Source organism: Saccoglossus kowalevskii, chromosome 6 (assembly GCF_978046115.1).
Source record: "Saccoglossus kowalevskii chromosome 6, keSacKowa6.1, whole genome shotgun sequence".
NCBI lineage: Eukaryota > Metazoa > Hemichordata > Enteropneusta > Harrimaniidae > Saccoglossus > Saccoglossus kowalevskii.
In genome coordinates this window covers 36,243,815-36,260,232 of record NC_140646.1, presented here as the reverse complement: position 1 = coordinate 36,260,232, position 16,418 = coordinate 36,243,815, and the positions used below count along the sequence as shown (strand labels likewise).

At 35.2% G+C, this 16,418-nt stretch overlaps 1 protein-coding gene across 1 annotated transcript; it reads left to right on the top strand.

The window, feature by feature from the left end:
- The first annotated feature begins 1,489 nt into the window (after positions 1-1,489).
- LOC100369185 (N-acetylgalactosamine-6-sulfatase-like) lies at positions 1,490-14,734 on the top strand. The gene is made up of 10 exons (XM_085500689.1): positions 1,490-1,555; positions 2,082-2,205; positions 2,620-2,797; positions 3,819-4,026; positions 6,110-6,374; positions 6,803-6,906; positions 7,244-7,480; positions 8,021-8,142; positions 13,290-13,407; positions 13,807-14,734. The coding sequence occupies exons 1-10, from the start codon at positions 1,490-1,492 to the stop codon at positions 13,891-13,893; spliced, it is 1,509 nt and encodes a 502-aa protein (XP_085356815.1). The 3' UTR covers positions 13,894-14,734.
- The last annotated feature ends 1,684 nt before the right edge of the window (positions 14,735-16,418 follow it).

The following is a 16,418-nucleotide window of genomic DNA, read 5'->3' as shown; positions in this document are numbered from 1 at the left end:
AAGCCATGGGAAGTTCTCTCCCATAATGCATTGTACATATGTGCAATGACATTGTCAGTAGGGCAAAATGTGAATTTGGCTCAAACTGCCTTAAGGCATATAGAACAATATTTTACCATATGTTATGATGTTGGCAATTATTTAAATAATCAAATGTGGAAATAGCCTGTGATTGAGCCAGTCGGAGAACACTCAAGAATGGCCTGGTGAATAGCTTTGTATCTATGTAGACGGCACATAATTCTGCATCATCACTGATTGGCTGTCTCCATCACTTCAGTAGATTACCATAGTAACAGGCATGTGTAACCTGACCTGTAGGCCCACAACATTTAACATATATATAATCAAAATACGAACTTTTTCAAAATCAAAGCCAACATTTGAACTTAACACCACCTGACATGTATGCATGAGCTGCAGGCTGTACATATCATGGAGAGAATTGTGCAATATCAAACAGCAGCAAGTCAAGAGTGTTTGGATCCAAACAAAAACCATGATTTATCAAAGGTCGTGACTTACCAAGGGGTCTCGTGTAATAGGGGGTTATGCATTGTGAATGGATGAAAAGCACATATGCACACATTATTTAAAATATGTTTTCTTTATTGGACAACATTACAGCATCCATGTCTGCATGGATTCAACTCATTGCAGCAAGTTTTATAGAGCTTTATCAAAGAGGACTGGCTGAGAAGTATGTAAAGTCACGCCTTCATACCCTGTCTACACCTCGAGTCAGGCCGCTGTCACCCTTTGTATCTCAGTAATTGATGGTCAGTAGGTGTTATGTTGTCTCCTGCAGTCCTTTAATGGCCAATTAAATACACGATGGAACAAAAAATTAGTTCTTTTACTTTGAAACTGCCTCCAAAATACAATAGAATTTATGCGAGTCATCCAACTGCCTGCGACTTACCCAAAACCGAGAATTACTGAGGCTCAACTTAGCGAGGGGTGACTATATTGATCAGTTTTAGAATAATAGTGTAAGCAAAACTATATCTGCCAGGCACAGCTAATTTTTATATTGGTAAAAAAATAAATAAAACAAGTCATTGTTCAGTTTTTAGTGCCTGTACATATCAAGTATTTCCAGCACATAAATGACAATCAGCCATTCATGTATTGGAGATGCACTTCTATTAGACTAAATATGAAACGTAAATCACAAAAAATCTCTCGTTTAGAGAAAAAATATTTATTAACATTTCCAATGATTAAATCTATAACATCTTGATGTGCATCTCTAAAACCAAAAATATTCTCTTAAAATTTAAGATATTACCACGAAATGAACAAATATGACATATGACAAATATGAGGAAAATATAATCGTTAATAAATTGAAAAAACTAAAAATAACAACCCTACAGAATTTTTGAAAATCGTTATCAATTTAAGAGTCTCAAATAAGGATCAAAATAATCCAATCTCACCAGAGAAATGAGATGATTATTATGAAAAGTTGAACAGTAATGACAAGATGAATGACTTAATAAATGAAACTAAAATCAAAAACAAAAATCTGAACAAAATATTAAATGATCAAGTAAGTGAAAAAGCAATAAAGTTAGCAATTAAAAAACTTAAATGTAAGAAAGCTGCAGGTTATGATGGTTATTGTTCAAAATTATTGAAATATGGTGCAGATTACTTTATTATTGTACAACTGATCACATATTTGTTAATAACACCATTGTTCATAAGTATCTTACGCAAATTGGAAAACTCTACACCTGCTTTGTAGACTAGATTGTTCTATAAACTGCTCAAAAATGGGATTAATGGAAATATGAATAAAACTATAATAAAACATGTACCTTAATACAATGTCATGTATACGTTTTGGTGAAAAATATCATTCTTGTTTCAAACAATTAAAGGGGTGAAACAAGGTTGTACCTGAAGTCAAAGCCTCTTCAATGTCTTTGTAAATGATCTGTATGATGTCCTAAGGGATGAATCTACTGATCAATTCACTTTTCTATCCAGATGATCTGGTACTGATATCAACAAAAATAGTGGTCTGCTTCTAAATGCTCTTACATTTCTTGTTTTTGCATATATACTTGCAGATGGGCTGGGGTGATCTTGGTGTTTTGGGCAATCCAGCAAAGGAAACACCAAATCTTGACAGAATGGCTTCTGAGGGCGCTCTCATGACAGATTTTTATGCTCCAAATCCACTCTGCTCACCATGTATGTATATTGACTACTACTATAATAGTTATTTAACCTACCTAATTTGTTTGGATGCTTGAGTACAATTTTTTTTCTCTGAAATCAACAAGTTGAGGTATTGTGTGGAATTAAGGTACAGCATGGCCCAGACATTGATTAACATTTAGTAAGTGTTAGGTTGGCTTAAAGCTAGATTAGATTGGTTTCAAAATTGCCACATATCTAAACTGTGAAGAGTACCAGTAATATGCCTAAATATGTCATATTAGTGACATAGATGAATATTTCAAAGAATAAGTTGAATTATTGATGACAATGAGGCTCACATTAAGAATTAATTTAAAAAAAATTCTGAAAATAGTGTTTGCTTGTGATGACTGTGCAGATAATTTAACAATATTTATAATATAATAATTATTTTGAATTGTGCAGCAAGAGCATCACTACTTACCGGACGTCTTCCAATACGTAATGGTTTCTATACAACAAATGATCATGCACGGTGTTCTTACACACCCCAGTATATAGTTGGAGGCATTCCTGATTCTGAGATTGTCTTACCTGAACTTCTGAACAAAGCAGGATATAGAAGTAAAATCATTGGAAAATGGTACTGGTATTTTTATTAAAAATTCAATTTAAAATCTAAATACTCGTATAAAGTATATCTATTCTGCTTTAGTGTTATTGATAAAAGCATGGAGCTGAACAAACATTTATGAATTGTGTTTGGTCTGATCATCCATCTGTTTGTGCGCTCATCTAACATTATTTCCCGGGCATGCCCATACCAAATTCCTAAAAACACTAAAAATCAGCATTTTAACATGTTTCTCATACCTGCTTGGACCAATTTTATTCACACTTGGTACTGACATCACTGAAGCAGATCTATTTGTTTCTTGATTATAATCCAACTGGTGGCCATTTTTTCTTGCAAGTTTTTACAATTTTAATAAAATGCAACAAATGGAGATAAATAAATTTTAATAAAAAATAATAAAATTTGAACACATCATAACACATTTCTCAGGCATGTCTTCATTGTGTTCAATCTTCGTATGAACATATCACACATAATGTTTGTTTAAATGTTATGTTTTTACAACCATTTTTCAAATATGCTTTAACTGATTTTGTTGAAAATATATAGCCTGGTAGGTGCAAAGACCTATGGCATGTTGTTTATTGTGTTTCATTTAAAAGACCTATAAAAAAAACAATTGAACATTGTCATCAAACTTTTCACTTGCATGCCTTGGACAATTTTATTCAAACTTTATTTGGTTTTTGGTGCATGTCTGTTTCTGAGTTTTTCATTTTATAATGTCTTCAACCATTTGTTAGACATGCATATTGAAAGTTGTCATTACTCAGTAGGTAACATGTTAATTAATATTAATATTTAATAGTCACTGCTATAAGTACATGTACTAAAATATGTATGCATGTCAAAAACACAATAGTGAATATTCTACCTTTATTATAAGTACATTACAATGTAGATGAACTAGCTGTTAGAGAATTATAGCATTATAATACAATTACATACACCTCTCTCCATGTTGAACAACCAGCACTACCAGATAATTTTCCCACAAACCTAAATGTGAAGACTATCTATGTTTCAGGCATCTAGGTCATCAAACACAGTATCATCCTTTAAAGCATGGTTTTGATGAGTATTTTGGTGCTCCCAATTGTCATGTTGGTCCTTATGATAACAAAAAACAGCCAAACATTCCGGTGTATAGAGATGCTGACATGATTGGTCGATATTATGAAGAATTCAAGATTGATAAGTCAGGAGAATCAAACTTAACTCAGATGTTCATTGAGGTATAACTTCGAATTATTTATAAGAAATTAAACAATGTCTCACCTTTTTTACTCAAGTTAGTCTTTGTCAACATTGTGTGCAATAGATGACATGTGCAGTTCTATTATTAATTGTTCTCAAGTTAGTCTTTGTCAGCATTGTGTGCAATAGATGACATATGCAGTTCTATTATTAATTGTTCTCAAGTTAGTCTTTTCCAACATTGTGTGCAATAGATGACATATGCAGTTCTATTATTAATTGTTCTCAAGTTAGTCTTTTCCAACATTGTGTGCAATAGATGACATATGCAGTTCTATTATTAATTGTTCTCAAGTTTAGTCTTTGTCAACATTGTGTGCAATAGATGACATATGCAGTTCTATTATTAATTGTTCTCAAGTTTAGTCTTTGTCAACATTGTGTGCAATAGATGACATATGCAGTTCTATTATTCATTGTTCTCAAGTTAGTCTTTTCCAACATTGTGTGCAACAGATGACATATGCAGTTCTATTATTAATTGTTCTCAAGTTTAGTCTTTGTCAACATTGTGTGCAATAGATGACATATGCAGTTCTATTATTAATTGTTCTCAAGTTTAGTCTTTGTCAACATTGTGTGCAATAGATGACATATGCAGTTCTATTATTCATTGTTCTCAAGTTAGTCTTTTCCAACATTGTGTGCAACAGATGACATATGCAGTTCTATTATTAATTGTTCTCAAGTTTAGTCTTTGTCAACATTGTGTGCAATAGATGACATGTGCAGTTCTATTATTAATTGTTCTCAAGTTTAGTCTTTGTCAACATTGTGTGCAATAGATGACATATGCAGTTCTATTATTCATTGTTCTCAAGTTAGTCTTTTCCAACATTGTGTGCAATAGATGACATGTGCAGTTCTATTATTAATTGTTCTCAAGTTAGTCTTTTCCAACATTGTGTGCAATAGATGACATATGCAGTTCTATTATTAATTGTTCTCAAGTTAGTCTTTTCCAACATTGTGTGCAATAGATGACATATGCAGTTCTATTATTAATTGTTCTCAAGTTAGTCTTTTCCAACATTGTGTGCAACAGATGACATATGCAGTTCTATTATTAATTGTTCTCAAGTTTAGTCTTTGTCAACATTGTGTGCAATAGATGACATATGCTGTTCTATTATTAATTGTTCTCAAATTAATTTTTGTCAACATTGTGTGCAACAGATGACATATGCAGTTCTATTATTAATTGTTCTCAAGTTAGTCTTTGTCAACATTGTGTGCAATAGATGACATATGAAGTTCTATTATTAATTGTTCTCAAATTAATTTTTGTCAACATTGCATGCACTAAAAGCGATATATGCAATTATAATATTGTTCTCAAGTTAGTCTTTGTCAACATTGTGTGTACTATGTGATATATGCAGTTCTATTATTAATTGTTCTCAAGTTAGTCTTTGCCAACATTGCACGCACATTCATTATTCACTGAGTTTTAATTGTGCTATTTTCGCCGATAAGTGAACATGTAAAATAACAATAGAACTCATTGTTTCCCAGCCAAGTTCCAAATTTGTGAACCCAGTGATTTGCTCAAAACATTAAAATAGTGAAATTAAATGCCAGTGAAAATAAATTATATTACAGTATAAACATTTGTTGTTTTGTGAGCCTCAACAGGAAAAGATACAATGAAAATGTACAGAAAATATAGTTATCGTAATCCGTCATATCGTGAGCAGCTATTCTGATCCACCTGGACATCCCAGTATCCTAGTTACCTCGGGCATGCATTTTTCTGAGTTGGAACGCTTATGCGAGAGCGAGATTGAAACAAGATATTGGTATCATGTCACAGTAGTTGCAAACCCCAAGTAATGTACCTCTGGTAATACGTAAATTTGTTTTGCAATAATGAGCTACAAAACCACATCAGTATTTGTTATTGAGTTATGACATTATGAACATTTTGCTGAAATTTACTGGTCTGAATGCTTAGGCAGTGCTCTAAAAAATATTATTTGATTAAAAAACTCTAATGCCATTCATGAATATATTAACTATAAATTTATAGCCCAGTTATAAATTTATAGCCCTGTATTTCAGGAAGCTATTGCTTTCATCGAGAAACAGCATCAAACTGGGGAACAGTTTTTCTTGTACTGGACACCAGATGCCTCACACAGTCCACACTATGCTTCCAAATCATTTCTTGGTACAAGTCAACGAGAGCTGTATGGTGATGCTGTAATGGAGCTAGATTATGGTGTAGGTCAGATACTGGGTAAACTGAAGGAACTTCAAATTGAAAACAATACGTTTGTTTTCTTCTCATCAGATAATGGTGCTGCTCTATCAGGTGGAGCTTATGGTAATTATCCTTGGCTTCTTTTACAAATCACAAAGTTGAATTTTTTGTTTTTATTACTTGTAATGTGCAGGCTCATATCTCCATGTAATAATCACACACCTGGAAATAAATGTGACTGTTTACCACACATGGACAAAATATTTCACTCTTCAATCAATTGTTTCTCACCCACCATTCACAAAATAAACCAATGATTGTCAACACCTTTCATAAAATAAATTGATGATTGTTATTATTTTTTTTTTGGACTCAGTTTGGTCAATAATTAACTTTAAAATCTGTGCAGAATTGCTCAAAATTGTTGGTGGTAAAGTTATGTCATTCAAGGGATCAATTAATGTAAATTTTGAAAATTAAACAGCTCAATAAAATACTTATAGAATCTCAATCTTAAAACTGTCATATTAATTACATTGTATTTTTTGTAGTTGGTTCCAATGGTCCGTTCCTCTGTGGTAAGCACACTACATTTGAAGGTGGTATGAGGGAACCTTCTATAGCTTGGTGGCCAGGTAGAATAAAACCAGGAAAGGTAAGTCTGTCTTACTAGCCTCAGTTAAGCCTCAGTTCATGTATGATCATTGTAATTGTTTACCTTTACACATGCACTTGAATGATAGGAAGAGTTGAATGTATGGGTGATGCTACTATCAATTATGTAATACTGTAAAATACTTTATTTTAACTGGAATTAATTTTCACTGAAAAGAGTTTTTGAGTGTTTTGTATGGAATTTATTTTCACTGATTTTTGATGAGTTGAATGTAAAAGGTATATTCGCTGGATTTTTTTTTTCACTGAATCATTCTTTCAGCAAAAATTAGATGCAAGCAAAAATAAAATATATTGAATATTCAATTTTTACACAGATAGTACATGAATTGGGTTCACTGATGGACCTGTTTGCGACTGCTGTAGATATTGCTGGAATGAAGCTTCCAGCAGATAGAGTATATGATGGTAGTAGCTTGTTACCAGTACTCGTTGATGATAAAATGAATAAAAATAAAACTATATTTTATTACCGTGGCAATGAACTGATGGCTGCTAGACGTGGAATGTATAAAGCTCATTTCTGGACTTGGTCTGAAGGTATTCCTACATTGGTAAGTTAAAGTTGTAGTTTTGGCAAAACTTTTTGCTATTGGCAGGAAACTGCTGATGTGAATACTATAATTATAATGCTATCAAAAACGTTTCATTAAAAGGTGTATATGAAAACATAATTTGTTGGATACAGACAAAACCTGTCTATGTCTAGGAAAGTTTTTAGAAACCATTATTTAAATCAAAGAAAGCTTGGAGAGAACAGTGTGCTGAGGATATTGGAAGCATGAAGTACAAATAAGGAATACTGTATTTACTATATTAGAAGCACATCTCCAATATATAAATTATGTTTTTTTTATTTGAGAACGCTTACACACGTAATCATTACATATTTGGAATTCACATTTCCTAAATACTCCGTAAAATACCACAAAATTATGTCACGTTGTAACTTATGGCGTTACAATGACAGATGTATAATAATAGTAAATACACATATTGCACAATTATACTATGTTTTTGTAAGTATGACATTTCATGTCTAAGTTTGGACTTTTGTTTTACCTATGCTCACTTTTGTAAATATTTATTGGCAGCATTTAGAGTATTGCCCTGGAATGCAGGTGGAAGATGTCACAACCAGGAATCTGACCAATCACATGGCCCAACCAGTATTGTTCCATCTTGGAAGAGATCCAGGGGAAAAATTTAAATTGAAGTAAGTTAAATATGTAATATGTTCAATTTTGTGTAGGGTAGGTTCTAATATTACAATTATTGACAACAAGAGTACACTTGTATCACAATGTATATGCAATATGTCCACATGTGTGCAATATCACACCACCTGTTCTCATAGTGGGGTTGTGTGGCAACATGTCCACAGGTGGTTTAATATAAACACTTGTTAATGAATGTGTATGGCTATTTTTGCTGTGTCCCCTTGTCCTGTATATCTTCCTCTTCACCCCATGTGTCAATCTGCTAACAGCTGTGACTAGTGACCTCCAGTTGACTAATAATGTGAATGAATCACTTGATAATAAACATATTAATTGGAACAAACAATAAATCGCTGCTGATGATAAAGAGACTATAGCAGTACAAACTTAAAATAATAAATTCCAATTTTTCAGGAATGAAATACGTGGGATTTTTCTAGATATTTACAAACATACTGTCATGACAAACATAGATAAATTTAACAAATACACAAAGAGGTGTAATATTAGACAAGCATGTTGTACTTGTGTTGAAATACATTTTATATTTCATGTCAGAATATTGTTTAAAATAAAATATTCAGTGCAAGCATGGAACTATAATTCCATGGTCCAAGCCAAATCGAGGTCAAAGGATCAGATTGCGTGCATATAATTATAGATAGTTAAAAAGGAAAAGCATTTGAAATTTTGTTGGCTGTTCAACATATATAAAAAAACAGAAAGACAATTATAAGACAATGTAACCCTCAGAAATTTTTCTATTAGTCCAAATTTTAAATGCCAGCAGGCGGTGATATTTCGTGGTTTGCGCCGTCGAAAATAAAGCAGAAATTGTCCAGTCGAATTCAACAAGCGGTCTCAAAAGCGAGAGAAAAAGGCGATTGGAAAGCGGAAGCGGGCTGGAGGTTGTGCGAAATGAGTACTGTAATTTTGCGCAACCTTCTTTTAAATCGTTTTATTTTCTAAGTCAATAATCTATTTTACTAATACCATTTTTTCTAATGCAATGGCGAGGAAAAGAAAAAAGAAAGAAAGTGTTGACAGACAAGGCAAAGAAAAATCTGCCACTCAGTGACGCAAAGTAATATTACTGTACTGTAACTTTGCGCAAATTTCTTTTAAATCGTTTTATTTTCCAAGTCAATATTCTATTTTACTAATACAATTTTTTCTAACGCAATGGCGAGGAAAAGAAAGAGAGCGTTGACAGACGAGGCAAAGAAAAATCTGCCACTCAGTGACGCGAAGTAATATTACTGTACTGTAACTTTGCGCAAATTTCTTTTAAATCGTTTTATTTTCCAAGTCAATATTCTGTTTTACTAATACCATTTTTTCTAATGCAATGGCGAGGAAAAGAAAAAAAAAGAAAGTGTTGACAGACGAGGCAAAGACAAATCTGCCACTCAGTGACACGAAGTAATATTACTGTACTGTAACTTTGCACAAATTTCTTTTAAATCGTTTTATTTTCCAAGTCAGTATTCTATTTTACTAAAACCATTTATTCTAACGCAATGGCGAGGAATAGAAAGAAAGCGTTGACAGACGAGGCAAAGAAAAATCTGCCACTCAGTGACACAGACTAATATTACGGACCAACCTCGCAAGTGGTTCGAAAATGATGATGACGTTGAACTATTCATATCCACGCAAAATATTTTCGACTACTTGACCGGTTACGATGCCGATACACGAGAAAGCGAGTACAGAAAATCTGTTGCTCGTCGATATCAGCCAAATAAACAAAGCCATCGTTTCCGTTTACACAGAGAGCGTGTGCCCATCTAATTTTCCGTTGCCACAGTGACTGCCGTTTTAGTTTTCTGTCCTTAGCTGTGGTTTCAATTCATTCACACAGCTTTACGTTTTTTCTCTTACAAAATAATATACACGCTTTGTTCGGAGTTTAAAGTAATTTGTATTACTTAATTATAGATTCCCGTGGAACAAATATTAGTGCTGTAATTCACGCTGGTGGGGAATGGGTGACAAACATTTTTAAACGTGAATTTCACGACGAACGTTTTTAAAACGAATCAATGTTTTGGTTATCTCTGGTGCGACTGCAGTCTTTGGAACAAACATGGGGGACTCTAAAACGCAATTTATGGTACGCGACTTAAAAACGCAAATTAATGCACGTGAATTTCCCAACAAAGGTTTAAATGTTTTAGTTGTCTGTGGTGTGGCACTGATGCATTGTTATGCTAATTTGATTTCCGGCATGTTAGTTGACAAAGAAAGTGAATATTCGTGGTGTATTTTAAGTCTAACCGGACCGAAAGTGGGAATTTCTTAGTACTCTAAATATCCAAACATATTTTAGTATAAGGTTGTAATAACCTTTATTTATATTATACTGACATACGTTTTGTATGGATTAAGGTCTGACATTAACTACATTAATACAAGTAGCTGCATGACAGCAGTCACAAGGTTTCAAAATATAAGTAACAAGCAAGCAAGATAATAATTAAACCAGTGTTAAATCAATTATTGACATGCTAATTTTGATACAGATGAACCTAAGGTTACCCTAACATTTTATATACTATATTAAATATGCCCTGAACCATTTTCATGAATAATTGGGTGACCACTTTTCAAGAGCAAGTTGTAAATATTTCACTAAATATTCACTAAAATGAAAGAATTTAAGATGCTATCACAAAGTGAAAATATCTAATAGAGGTTCATCCACACATACCAAGTATCTGTCAGTGACAAAGTAGACAGTGGAGCTGAACTTATATCAAGGTGATTGCTATGAAGATTATCCTGTCATATTATATTGATCATACCCATTCACTACGTTCAATTACCCACCATAGACTCCGGTCTGTCAAAATGACTATTTTGAACTGTAGGCATTAATCAGCGATTCTGCCAGTGACGGAGAGATAGAATCTAGGTCAGGGGACCTAGACCCCAAGATTCTTTTACTCCTTACATCACGAACCCACGTGAACGAGGCCATAGGCAGCCATACAATCACTCTTCTTTCATCTCCACCTCGTCGGGAACGATTCTGAGCGGCTCTGCCTGGCTCTGTTGCTTTTTCCTGTCCGCGTTTCTAGCGTTGTTGCCGCTGCACTGCATCCGACATTGTAGCTGGTAGGATAAGTTTTCCTAGTCATTTTTACCCTCGTGTCGTTTTTCCCTTTGTGTGTAGTATTTTTCACAACAAAGAAATTAAAACCCGGCGCCACTACGTAACCACTTGCTGGTTTCGCGGCGGCACCTTTTACAACTATATTTCGTTTTTCCCTCATGCATGTCGTCTTTTATTTACAATGTATTTAGCAATATATAGATGTAATGACAGCACCAGGGCTCGCTGCCATTTTTTTTTCGGTCTCCTCATGTTTCGAGTCGACTGTGCAGTGGTTATATTCAGAATTTACCAGCATAGAACCCGCATCCGAGATACTTTGTCGTAGCTGCATGCGGGGTTCGGGGTTTTTGCATGAAGGTGTGTGTTTTTTCACTGGAGTTCTGAGGCCTGGGATTTTCTTTCAGAGCCATCAAAATCACTGAGACTGACCGCGTCACAGCAAAGGCGCGCGTCCAGTAAACAAATCGGTTAAAGTGAGTTGCGTGTTTTGCATGAGTGGAAAATCCTCACACTCGGCTACCGGTGCTTCGTGTACCGAGACGTCGAGTAGGAGGCCTGATGGTAGAGGTACCAATATTTTTCTCGGTCTCCCCCCGCTGATCGGAGGGCATCCTCATAGTCTGTTTTTGCTTAAGGCCCCCGGGTGGGGAAAACATTAGGCAAAACTTCCCGCTGTACCACACACCCGGTTGGTGTGGTTACGGGATCAGACCCCATAGCGTGGGATGAGACCAAAACGCCCCCAACCGGATTCCAAGGCTCCTTCCCCAGACTCCGGTACCACGAATTTGTTCCATGGGCGTCCTTGCCAATCGAAGACGACCCAGCCAGCCCTGAGGGCAGAGTTGCTTGAGCGCATTATTGTGCGTGCCCAGGACTCTGGAGATCTTGGAGGCAGAACGCACCAGCCTCCTAGACCAGGCGACATTTTTACTGGTGGGCGGCCGCACATCTACGTGCGACACCCCCTAGTGTCACCTGGCTCTCTTGGCCGGGGCCACTACTGTGCTACGAGACGCACGTGTTTTCGCCGACAAGCTGAGTCGGGGTACGTCCCCACCTCAGTGACGCAGACTGGACATCCTCCACCCTCTTTGTTAAGGGAATGGTGGGTACAGTCTCGGAGCTTCGAAGTGCAATGAACCATGTAGCGTTGGTCTAAGTCCTCAAGGCGGAGAGAAAGGAACCAGAGTGATTTTACAGCTGCTGCCTCGGTCACGTGGGTTCGTGACATAAGGGGTAAAAGAATCTTGACCTAGACCTAGCAAAATAAAAAAAAAATATACCATAGCTGTAGTATAAGCATAGGAACTGGACATTATCGAAATCCCAAGAGACCAGAACCATGATTCCTTCAAATAAATTTGATCCCAGAAGTTCTAGCAGAGATTTATCTTGAATGATTTCAATTTCTTTTTGTCAAGGTCTAACTGTAGAAATAACATATCCAAACTTAGATTGTATAACATAAGTAAAATAAGGAAATTTTATTCGATGACTGACAACAATCAGAAAGAAACGATCTACATTACACAACATAGTCAAGGGAAGATGCATGCACCTCATGGTATACATGAATTGGCATATATAAACTATACTTTTAATGACAGTTATCTACAAAAAAACATTGGTGTGACCAGCATAATTAAGTTATTTCCTGACCTAAACTTGCATTCAGTGTGTTTGTATTTCAAGAGAGAGATAAGGGTGTTGAAACATTGAAACTATTTTTTGGTTTCTTTTGTTTCAAAAGTATTATGTAATACACTATAATTCATCCTATACATAATTGTGTTTTGAGATCAAATGTTTACAGTTGGGTGCTATTGTAAGCTTTGAACATATTTAGGCCCTATTTCTCAGTCTATCATAACATATTTGCTAATATGTGCACACGTTATTCAATTCATTTTAAAAAAAATATGTGAATGCCTATTTGCAGTTGGGCAATGTGCAACACATAATTGACTACATCCCCTCAGTTCCACTTGATTTACATTGATATAATTGTTTTTATTTTAGACTGAATACTGCTGAATATAAAAAAGGTTTACAGTTCATAATGGAAGCTGTAATTGAACACAAGAAGACAATGATTCCTGGACAGCCACAGTTGAATATGTGTGATAAAGGCATCATGGTGAGAATACTTTTGCTTTTATATTGTGACCAAATCAATTTAATATTGATGTGAGATGAAAACTAATGAATATTTGTCTGGTGTATCAACCATATAGATCAGGACTATTTCGTAATTGTATCCCACAATTTTTGTGTAAGCGAATCTATGCATATTTTGATTGTCTTGAAATTAGTGGTTGACCTGAAATTGATATGCATTAATTCTCCTCTAGACTGTTTATTCTTTTATTTTAATGTGGATGTAATATTTAATGAAATCTAGCTATGCACTGAAATGGCTTATAAGCATACAATGTTAATGAATTGTTTGATATACTGTGTCAACACAAACAATATGTACCATAGTCATTGATAATGATTGAATGATAATATTTCAATTGTTTTCTTTTTGAAACAGAATTGGGCTCCATCAGGATGCGAGACGCTTAATAAATGTTTACATGGACCTCCTTCAAATCCTTTTAAATGTTCATGGCCTGTATAAATAACTGATACCAAATTATGTGGTGTATCATCCGCCCGCCAATCAAACACACACTTTAGAATAGGAACATCGGGGAATTTTTGCGGTCCAGTGAGCCATGTACAGACCGTCGTCAATAGCAACAGAGAGGTCCAATGATCAAAGAAATTACCGGAACTACTTTCGTTTGCTTGAAAACAATTTATAAAAAATAAAAAGGACAATAATGATGACGTTAATATTCAATATTTTAATAAAAGTTTGCAACCACACACAAATCCAATTTTACAACAATACATGTAAAAACAACAAATTCAGTTGTATACAGGTTATTGACACTAGCTCAGAATTCCCTGGTATTCTAAGTTAGTCACTTGGTACTGCAACAGACATCACGTTCAGTGGTGTTAACGATACTTTGCTTCTGTTATGCTTTTATAAAATCGTCCACTTCGTCTGGTACTTTATTTTCTGGTGACAGTCCAAGAATTTCATCAAGTTGGCCCTGTCCTATCGACTGCAACCACTGCATAATATCCATTTTGTCTGCTGCAGCCATTATTGTCTGCAGGTTGTCAAAGGAGTCGGTTAACAGGCTGCGTAAACATATCCATCCGCAGTGCCAAACTTATCGATTAACGTGATTGCATACAAAACCTTGTTACTGCTTATGAAAAATGTACCTTTTTACCAATTTGAATTACCTTTAAACATAAACATATAAACCCTGTATTCTTTATGTTACTATGGGCGTTAATGCCCTCCTAACGTCAGGCAAATTTTGATTATTTCATCAAATTATAAAGTAGTGGCATAAAGATGTGGATTATTTGGAAAAAATAAAGATCCTACAAATCCTAAAGATTTTTTTTATTACTGTGTTTGTTTGTAATATCTTTGACTTTCCAGATATGTTCCATGCGTTGCATATTTGTCGTAACAGTGTGCTTGTGATTATTTAACGGCTGTGCAGGGTATTGCTGGTCGATACAAGTTCAGTCTCTTGGTATAGTTCAGTCAACTTCTCCTTTGCCTACCTTGCACAATATGGAGCAGGTGTGGCAGATTTAGAAAGGGTTTTACCATCGGCATTATCCCACATAGTGGGGCAATTGTCATGTTAAGTATTTCCATTATATCTGTTCTTGCATATTTATATACCTACATCATTATTCACATGAAATAATATTCACCAAATTTGTTGTTTTCGGGGAAATTTAGCCAATGTTATTGCCACAACACTAATTTCCAAATGCAACACTATAGATGGAAGCATCAAGGATGACGTTGATAGGAGCATTTATTTATAGAGAAAAAATCACTGTGAATAGCAAAGTGGCCAAACTTGTCATAAATAAAAAATAATCTCCTCCAATCCCACTATGAATTGAACGATTGACGATATTTTAAAATTTCAAGCTCTTCGACCCAGTCATGGAGAGACCATCATAATCACCAACAGGAGAAACAGAGCATTCTACATCATGCTCACTGATGAAAACACCAGTGACAATGACTATGCTGAAGCACAAAAGGTTTAGCAGACCTTCAAGTCTCTTGATCTGTGGACTTGTACATATGTACAGATATGCATCTCTTGGTGTATGTCTTTTGGAATTCCTGGAAGTATTGTTTGAATCCTGCTTACTACAACACCAGCCCTGGCATCTGAAATGTGTTGCTCAATATGAAAATAGGTGTAGAGCTTGAATTGCTCCTGGACTATGACCATCTCCTTTTTTATTGAGAAGAGTTTGTGCAGTAGTATTCCAATGCTCTCAAGGGGTTATGCAAGGACTAACAATCCAAGTAAAAGCTATGACCATCAAACATCTGTATTCTATACTTTGATATCAGCAACTTGTATGGCTGGGCAATGAGCCATCTCCTGCCAACAGGTGGATTCAAGTGGGTTAAGGACAACCTTAGTTTAAAAGGCCCATATAAATTCATCCAGTCTAGAGGGCTCTGTTCTCGAGTAGAGCATTGAATATCTCGGAAAGTTGTAATGCATGTCAATGTCTAAAATGCCAGAATGCATGATGGTTCAGAAAGAGTGGGATTTCAGTGTGACCTATGTATTTGAGTGACACAAACCAAGGGTGAAAAGATGTTACCCAACTTTTATGATAAGGATTGATATGTGCAGCATTATCATAACCTGCATTCTTGCATATTCCTGTGTATGTGACTAAAACAAGTTGCCAAGCTCTAAAATTTGACCAGGGATATTAGATCAAGCGTTACATCAGAATGATTTCTGAGCCTCATTTCTGCAGATTGTCATTGTTTTTGAGAAGGTAAAAGCTTATGAACAATGTCTTCTTTGGAGAATGTTTGCAGAAAACACACTTGTGAGGACAACATTAGGCATCTGATGGTCAGCCCAGCTTTTGTATGGGCCAATATAGTGTAACACAGCTCTATAAAAGTTGCCTTGTTTTCCCTAGACGTATGACTACCACTACAAGCAACATTGCCAACTCATATATATGAACACTGCCTCACACCTAATTGGGATAAAGAATGTGGTTGTCTACAATGAC